Source organism: Colletes gigas, unplaced genomic scaffold (genome assembly GCF_013123115.1).
Source record: "Colletes gigas isolate AHSC1104 unplaced genomic scaffold, ASM1312311v1 Colletes_gigas_Sc00008, whole genome shotgun sequence".
Classification (NCBI taxonomy): Eukaryota; Metazoa; Arthropoda; class Insecta; order Hymenoptera; family Colletidae; genus Colletes; species Colletes gigas.
The window spans coordinates 6,190,105-6,199,652 of record NW_025106637.1 but is presented as its reverse complement, the minus strand read 5'-3'; the positions used below and the strand labels follow the sequence as shown (position 1 = coordinate 6,199,652).

Below are 9,548 nucleotides of genomic sequence, written 5' to 3'. Positions count from 1 at the left end.
CGAACATCAAGCTGAAAAATTAAACAGCGTCCTTAGCCGCGGCTAAACGATCGATATTCTCCAGCGCGGGTCGTTGGACGGCTAATAAACAATTTTGTGATCGATAAACACGCGTTGGACGCAAGAACCAACCAGGCTAAAGATCAGTGACGGGTCCAGAGAGTTTCATACCGTTCTCCAACACCGTCAACCGATCGATGCCCTTTTCCCTGAACGTTTGCCCCGAATGGTCGTCCACGTCACCGTCGTCCTCTTCGTCCTGTTGCTGCTTCTCCCCGTTGTCCTGTTCGTCCTCCGAGGAGGAGGAGGCACTCCGTGCACGCTTTGCCTTCGTCAGACTAGGGCCACCAGCGACTCCCTCGTCCGTGTCACCGATCACCTTATTACGCGGAATGTCCAGCAGCTTCTCCAGTCTGACAAATCACGGTTTGTTTCACGTTACATGCGTTCGAGCGAGCCTCCACCGCTAATCGGCCCAAAGGAATCTCTGTAATACGGTCTTTAGAAGCGGCAAAAGCAACAGTTTCAGCTGAAAGCCATGCTGCCAGCCATGCTGCCAGCTAGAAGAACAGAAAGAACACCAGGCGGTTTCGGTTTCCCTGACCCAATAGCGGACTTTGTGCAGGGTATTTAAGGTGGAGGTGGTCGAGGATAGGTGACGTGGAGTTCATTCGGACGAGATAAAGCTTGATAGATCGCCGAGAACGCGGTTCGAACGTATATTCCTTTTCCCTCGTTTATTTTTAACGATAATAGAGACGTTGAGAATCTATTTTCCGATCGTCGCGATGTTCGACGTTACCGCGCCAGCGATTAATTCGAGACAGAAATTCCACTATTATGGAGTGACAACTGCAGAAGAAAGAAAATTTCAATTTCAACCGGGACGCGACGATTACAAAAACATTAAATTAATATAATATTTGATCATTTATTAAATTGATGCGTACAAACTCTCGTCGATCGCTGAAAAAAAAAGAGAAAAAAAAAGAACGAGTCCGTTCCTCGTACAATATTGGATCGGCAAATATGCTCGTTGCTATTTCCGACTGCTTTCCATAATTGAATCGAGTTTATACACTAACGATCGCTTAAAATAACAATGATTTTTATAACATTACATAATATTCCGTTATAACGGTATATTATTATCGTTTCCATCCTCGACGATCTAAGAGAAGAATATTTCCGTACTAAATACCTACGTTTAAGAGTGATGCTTATAAATAATGCTTCTCCCGTGACGGTTAAAATACAAGACAGATTCACATGGTCGAAAACATTGAATGCATTGCGGGACTCTTAAACTGGCGTCTTCGAGATTATTGTAAAATATTTTACAATAAAACTTTCGTCACTAATCAGTCGTGTTCACTGTTTCGTTCTTATATCTACGTAAAGCGTATGTTTTCTATAATTAAATTCAAAATATAAAATTCTAAGGTTTCCATCAAAAGTAGCAGAGGATACCTACGGTTACTTTTTCAAAAATACTGTATAATAGAGTCGAATAAATTTTATTCGCAAATAAAATTTGTCCAACTGTAAGATACGTTAAGAAACCCATCGGTCATTTTGTCATTTTTAATTTCATTCGATCTTATCATAAAAACCATATAAAAAAATAGATTCCCTCGTAACGAAACATGATCGAGAAATATGTCTAAACCAGAACGAATGGGTAATTGAAGAATATTTAAAATATACGATTCCTCGACAAACGCACGATTACGCGCAAAAGGATCTAGAAACGAGCGGGACATTTAATACAAAAGGAAACATGGAAACTAAACGCATGCTAGACAAAACTGCGAAGCCATGCTAACCGCTAAACAAGGACATAATTTACACTACTCAAATATACAAACACGAATCGTTCTACAATCGAGCCATAATCAATGGAACGTTCAGGATCACGAACATTTTACTATCCAAAACTGGGCCCGTCTCTCTTCGAGCAAATCTCCAAGCAGACTCTGTGTTTCGAACGAAAGATTCACAGTCGGAGAGCTAACCTTGCGTGGCCAATCGCGTTTCATCCAATTATAAATAATATACAATTACAACTATACAATAGAAACTTTTGAAGTTATAAATTAAAAAAAAATTCTTCGTAAACGTTCTCCGAATCGTTAATTACAGCCCCTCCCGCTTAAAAATGTACACTACAATTGATCGCGAAACCCCAAGCCGGTGGTGAATCGTTCAGAATATAATTTCTTAAAGAATGTTTCCTCAAAAACACAAACTCTTCTCGTACTTTGCGCTCAAGAAGATGAGTCTTGAGAGAGAGACATAGTTTAGCCAATGGTCCGAGGCTTGATCGACGCAAACGATCCAGTTGCAGATCAAACATCTACGTTATTTGTGTATAGAGATTGCTACACGTTTACTTCTATTTTGCATTTGCAGGAGGTTTGAAAATAAAGTAGTGCCGGATATCGGAAAGAATCGATCGCGAATATAATAAAGGTCTAGTTTCGGGCGAACCGTATGGGTAGACGAAACCAGGGACCAAGCGTTCCATGAGCCCAACAGGGTCGCACGAAGCATACTCGAGGAGTAAACAACGATAGACCTACGTGCTATTCGACATGTACATAGTAGTAGCCTCTAGCAAGCCCTTGAAGCCCCCCTTGCGATACGGCGACGAGTGGTTTGCGTTTTGTTCGGGGCCCCGCGCGTACGTAGCCTAAATGTAGGCGGTGGTGTAGGTAGCGCGTGAAGGTGCTGTCAGGACTCTGGAGGTCAGGATTCCCGTCGAGCAGAGGTCTTTCGAGATGAAGGAGCCACCACCGACTACGGTCACTTCCGGGATTTCGGTGATGGCTCGGCTCGTCTCATAGTCATCGAGACGATCCTCGTCCTCGCTCACCGTTCTCCGGCTACCACCGTCTCTCGCCGCGATACCATTCGCGACCTCGGACGCTGACTTGCCCGCCTCGTTCAACGACCGCTTCGTCGCGTTGCCCTTCTTTTTCCTAGACTTCTTCGACGCCCCTTTCTGCCCGCGCAGCATCTCGTCCTCCTTCTTGCTCGGCTCGTTCCTCGAACAACCTTTCACCCTCTTCTCCGGCCCTCTGGCCATCATCGTTTCCTCGTTGACCTCTTTCTTGCACCGCGCGGGATCCACCTTGTCGTCTTCGGTTCTGACCTCTTCCTCGTTCGTTTGGTAAACCCGATCGACGTTGTCCTCGGTGGCTTTGGCGTCCGTAACTTCATCCTCCTGCCCGGAGTTCTCCGCCTTGTTCTCCGCGGATGTCGGGCTATATATCTCTTCCAGGGTCCCGTCCTCGCGATCCAAATCGTTCGGTGACTGCGTGCTGGAGACCGGACCACGGTTATCGTCCACGGTCCACGCGTCGACGGACGCAAGACTACAATCAGCGATTCGGTAAAGACTCGGCTTCTCGGGTATGAAATGGTGTGCCAGCTCCGCGGTTCGGGAATGCAGAAACGAGGTAAAGTTTGTGGGGGCGGAGGTGGTGGTGTTGGTAGTGGTAGTGGTAGTGGTGGTAGTGGTAGTGGTAGTGGTAGTGGTTGTAGAAGAGGCTACGACCAGGGCTGGGACCAGGCTACAGGTGTCGGATAGAGCGGTACGCACGGGGGTGCTGGTTACGTAGGGCGTTTCGAAAGATACAGGCGTGACTGATCTTGCGTTTACGCACTTTGCCACGTGATTCTCGGCCAGGGTCTTCGACGCCCGCGCCTCCTGGAGCTCTCGTCGCAGGGCCAGTGTCTCTTCCTCGAAGGCTGCGATCTCGCGACCTTCGTTGCTAAGTGCCAATACAAGTCCACCGTTTATACAATTGTCACCTCGCCAGAGACATGAGGATAGGATGTTTCCGGCACGGTGCGTGTGTTCTGTGTATGTACAGTGGCGGCCATTCGCTTAGATACGAGTCATACTTTCATTTCGAAACCGTGTATCGTGTCTTGGGAAACTTGCAAAGATATGAACCTCCTGTTACGAGGTTCCGACCAAGGATTTTCCCTTCCAAGAATTTAACGAGCCACTGGTTTTGCTAGTTTAGCCGCCACTGTATGCAGGACGGTGTACCCGGCATGCGGATAATTCAGGTGGTCAGTTTGAGGGGTGCAAGGAAATAGAAGCGAAATTTCGAAGGTTGGAGACGAGTTGCAGCTTTTGGGTTAGGTCTGGGTTAGAAGCGGCTTCCGGACTGGACCGAAATTATAAACTGAGGGATTTTTCAAAATGCGAGAACAGAGATGCGGACAGTGTTTCGAGGTGAAGTCGAATTATGGTTCTGAAGCACCTTCGTCAGTGAATTAGGTAAGTTGTAAAATGCAGGTGGGAAAGAAGAAAAGGCGCAAAAAGCTGATGACGTCAACAGCTTTCGTGGAATCTTCGATTCAACGGAGAGTAATAAAATAGCGTGTTAGGCAAACGTAATAACTAATTTGATTTTAAGAATATAGGCGGATTGTGATTTCGAAGCGCCTCTGTGAATGGATTGAAGTTGATAGAATGGAGGAATAAACGGTAAAGAAATAAAAAAATGTACTTGTGGAAATAACGCGCGTAATATAGTTCGAGTTAAATTATTGTTCTTCGCATATATTTTCTGTAAATTGCAGATGATAGAATGGAAATAATTATTCGATTATTAAAAGAATGTACATAATTACTCGTTTTTTAAAGATATTGCATAATATTCTATTATATGTCATTCTTCCGATAAATTGGTAGAATGAAACGTTTTGTGTTGCTAAAAACGATAAACATGTAAAGCGGGATATCAAAGTAGGAAAAATAGATGGGTATATGTAATAAAGTCATAAAAATGATACTACACACACAACTAACTAATAAATGTGGACATTTTTGTACAATTTGTTCTGCGATTAAGACGATATTGGACCAAAAATTTATGGACCTTGAAAGAATATATCAACAATTATTAGAAACACGTATTATAAACATGAGATATATTATAATATTCTTTAAAAAAAAATGTTCTTATTGATCGTTATACCTTATTGGTCGTTCATTTACAAATTATGCGAACTCTTTCGTGTTCTGTGCAAAATATGTACTACGCAATATCAACGCGTGAAACGACAACCAAAATTGTGTATGTAATAAAAAGTAAAAAAATAAATAAAAAAAAATCCCCGAGTATCTACATTCATCGCCCAAACTTTTAACAACCAAACCAAACAATACGTATATAAAAAGAGTACTCACTTTGCGTTCAGCTTTAGCGTAGCCACCTCCTCCTCTAATTTTACGATACGCCTCTCGCTTTCCTCTTTCGCCTCCGTCAACTTCAGAATCTGACTCTAAAACAGACAAATCAATTGCATCTTTCAGCAATTGCGTAGGATACGCATCGTAGTCTTCGTAAAACCATTATTTTAAAAATATTAAATTGTGCGTTAAGTAAAAGCATTGTACGGTAATTAACGACAGATGTTGGACGATACTTTTGCTCGACAATAGCTGTAGATCTTGGTTTTCTCTCATCGAAAGAAAACGAGGATAAAGATAACAGATAAGGGAGACAATAATACATGGCGCAGATAAGGCTGCGACTGATTTCAAAAGAAATCAAACAATTTACATTGCAACCTACAATTTTTACCTGATAACGATTTACAACTTCGCGGTCTTTGGCCGTGCGCCTCCGTGAATTCTATTTTTAAAATATATACATATAAAGAATAAAATTTTCTTTTTATCCCCGACGTAGATTTATGTATCGAACAGTGAATAAATATCCCTGGACGACACGAATTTCGCGACGCGACGGTCCTTTAGACGCGTCGAAACGTACTTACTTTCCATCGGGCGTCGCCGATAAGGAGCAAAATTTACATGCACGAAAGTGGAAAGTCCCGAAGGTTCAATTACGAGATTGGCAACGCGAGGAAGGCAGCATGGCGCGGGCGGCCATCGCTTCGGCTGATGAGGCTAATGGATGGTTGAAACCCGAGAAGACCGGAGAAAGAGGGAAAGGAAGGAGGCCAAGGGAGAGGCCGTGACAGCCGCTAAGTGCCTCATCCTTCACCCTTCCTCGCCCCTCTGCCTCCCCCTATTCGTAAGGGAACACTTTTGCCCCCGTAGGAGCACCCTTATGTGAAACCTAATCATTTTTACCGCGTCACGGATATTTCGTATTACGTCTACATTAGGTTCTCCGGTATCAACCGGTTTTATCAACCGTCGAGTCCTACCGCCAGAGATGTTCGACTCCCAATTATGAGACCGAGTCAATTTTTCAGCTCGATTGGAAATCTAACCGTGAAACTTGGCTAATTAAATAATAATAATTCGACTTACTTCCTGTTTAACAAGATAGTAATTAAGGTTTATGGAAAAATAATATTACCCAGGATAGAACCGACGATTTCCAAGATATAATACACGAATGAATCGTTTCGTTGAAGTGGTTAATTAACCGGTCGTTCGAGTGTAATTTTTAGTAAGAACGCGGATCAATATTACACAGGAAATCGATGTTCAACAAGGTCTGAAAACGCATGCAGCGGGGCTTGATTGGTGAAAATTCGCGTGCAGATGATAATCGAGGGAAAAAAATTGTAAAAGAGGAGAAGGTGAGAGGGGCGAACCGAAGATCACCTGGCCGTCCTAATCAAACAGAGCGTACGAATGCTACGCAAACAATATGTCCATGACCGCGACGTGAAAATGCCGAAAGCGTCGGGTCGAGGCGGCACATTACTGTACCCTAACTGCAAAGTCGAGAAAGGAGGATACCTAGCTTTCTACGCGCTTTGTTTTCCGTTCCCACGTTCTCTATCTTTCGAGTCGAAGTTCTATTCTTCGTTAAAAAATTCAAAGTTTTTCTAACCGAACGATCAGATATCTAAAAAGATGCGATGGGATGAAATGCATTTATTTACGATGTAAATATATTTTCGGTCGTACCAAACTGGAATAACGGTACGATTAATTGCGTTTAAAACAAACAGTACGAATCACTGATCTGAGATAAAGTTTATCTAACAAAAACAAACAGGAACGAACGTAGGGGAAAGTTCCAAGTGCTTTACATTTATTATTTTAGGAGTGAATTGGTACTACGATATACAGGCTTCTTTATATATAACGTAAACTCATGCTATTTATATAGTTCTTAATATCTATAGTTTACCGAGAGGTATTCTGTATTTATAGATATAGAAATGATTATAGAAAATAAATACATACGTTTAAGTTAACCACTTCTAACGACCTCTGGTTTAGCTTCTCTTCCACGATAGATTTTACATTTGCGACCAATCCTTCTTCGCATGCTTTGTTAGCTTGCCTAATTTCCCGAATAAGATCTGAAAAATACATAATCGATTAGTGCAATTAATATTACGAATCGTTAATACGGAAAGTTTCAATTATTAATACGGAAAAATTAATTACAAATCTTTGCAAATATTTACCAGATAACATTCCCGGTTGATAATCAGAAGAGGTACTGTATTTACACTGTGCCAATTTTGCCTTCATGCTACCTAATTCAGACTTTGTTTCATTTAATTCTTTAAACAGTTGGCTACTGCTTCTTTTCAATTCTGTCATCTGAAAACAATACAATATAATGTATCAGATATTTTTAATGCCTTTTAAATACAATGGTGTAATTTTATGAAAGCGATACAAACCTGTTCGATAAGAGACAGAACAAGTTTATTGCTACGTCCAATGGTTGTAATAGAACTTCCACTTTCAAGACTGTCGGAATCTTCGCTCTGGGTATGAACTGGAGCCTCCGCAGACCCAAGGCCAGGATCAGAATACCTTCTGTGCTCGGAAGCTAGTTCATCTCCGTTGATTCCATTATTTTTGTTAGCAGTTGGTGGCAGACTAGCATAGTCTCCATTTTGATAGTTGACAGGTATAGGAGATTCTAAACCATTCTCTTGCAGACTCGAATAACCGTTTGCCACGGAATTCATGCCTAAATTCATTGGGTGGTTCTGATTGTAATACCGCCTTGGTCTGCCATGATCAGTCCTGACACCAGACAGTGGGACTGGCTGGTATAACCTATACATTGCTGGCAGGGAGACAGGTTCCATGGTGTATGTCATTGGAACTTGGCCATAACCGCACATACTTGGATCTGATGTTGTTGCAAACAGTCTTTGCCCGTTATTTGGAAAATTTTGTTGCACGTTTGATTGCCACAATACGTGTTGATACTCCACACCGGATGGTATATCATTGTTTTGACTATTTTGTGTGTTGTTTGTCCAAGGGCCAAACGCGCTGCTCCTTCTACTAGATCGTTTCTTAGTCTTTTTGGAGTGGCTAGAAATATCCTCGCGATACCCCGACCTTGATGCGTCCAATCTAACGAACATTCATTTTCGTTGAATAGAACAGCGATCGCAAATCGAGCGATTCATGCAGTACCTTTCGCATCTTACCTTTTATCCATTTTTACGAACGGTCTATACCGTATGAGAGGTTAGTCGCGAATCAACTATCGCAACGTACATGACATGGAGGCTTTATGAAATTTCGTGCCGCTAGGCGGACTCTAGTACACCGGGCTCGCAATTCGGACAAATTCGACTAACAACTTACGCTACAACACGAGTGTAGCAATAATAAATACGGACAGTAAACACTCAGCCCGTTAGTCTATTCAGAATCGGTCGTTATCAATTCGCGCCTGATTGGTTGAATGGATCCCTACCATTTCCCAAACACGGAACGTGATTATTTGTTCGATAACACCTCGATCCTTGTCTTTCAACTTTTGAAAACTCGTTAAGCCGAATTGTTCACGCATGTCCATTAATTCTTGTCGTTTAGACATCTACTGGTTGCATTTATTTAAACTTTCTAACAAATTATTAATTCAATTGAGAGACTACTCATTAATTGTTTAATACATTTATGTACATATCGCTTAAATACAATATGTGATATATTAGTTATATATATCAACATAATACGATAAATATTATATGCAAATTTTTTCATTAGAATAATAACATATTATGAACTTAAAATATCGTGGAACTGCTAACAGTTCTTACGTCGTAAGACTCGCCGTGTCTAACTTACGTGTACCCTATGTACCGATATTCAATCTTGAAATGCAACGATATATTTTTAATAAATAACACTCCGATTCTTGAATCGAAAAAACTATTTACGAAGAACGTGGGCAGTAAAATGGCAGCCATCTTGTGGCAAACGGACCAAACTATGTTTGAAGGAAATTTTATGGCATAAGAACGAAGAAACGAGTAAAAACATCAATTTTAATTAAAAAGAAACGCGGAAGGCCTCCTATTTTATTTAATTCTCACCTAATCAGGCTGGATCATTGTGATCTAACAGTGGCACGTTGCGTCGTTTGCTACCACGCGAATCGACTGAATGAGACAATGAGAGTCCTCTATATTCGAGAACATTACGATTATCATCGGGGTTGAATTTGTTGGATTTTTTATATTTTCATTTTTCTTAATAATTGAGAAGCAATTTAATAATTTCACGTGTTACCGATTTTTCGAAATATTGAAAGCTAAATCTATTACACCATTTGTTT

At 41.5% G+C, this 9,548-nt stretch overlaps 1 protein-coding gene across 3 annotated transcripts; it reads right to left on the bottom strand.

The window, feature by feature from the left end:
* Positions 1–240: 240 nt before the first annotated feature.
* Positions 241–9,378, bottom strand: LOC122397086 (general transcriptional corepressor trfA). 3 transcript variants are annotated; one of them, XM_043395958.1, is made up of 7 exons: positions 8,413–8,621; positions 7,645–8,335; positions 7,423–7,561; positions 7,196–7,314; positions 5,210–5,304; positions 2,876–3,776; positions 241–413 (listed from the first exon to the last, which is right to left on the bottom strand). In XM_043395958.1, exons 1-7 carry the CDS (start codon positions 8,421–8,423, stop codon positions 384–386), a joined length of 1,986 nt encoding a protein of 661 aa, XP_043251893.1. In that variant the 5' UTR covers positions 8,424–8,621; the 3' UTR covers positions 241–383. The 3 variants fall into 3 exon arrangements, with proteins under 3 accessions (XP_043251893.1, XP_043251894.1, XP_043251892.1); XM_043395959.1 differs by lacking the exon at positions 8,413–8,621 and adding an exon at positions 9,307–9,378 and having other exon boundaries at positions 295–413; positions 2,583–3,776; XM_043395957.1 differs by having other exon boundaries at positions 295–413; positions 2,583–3,776.
* Positions 9,379–9,548: the final 170 nt, after the last annotated feature.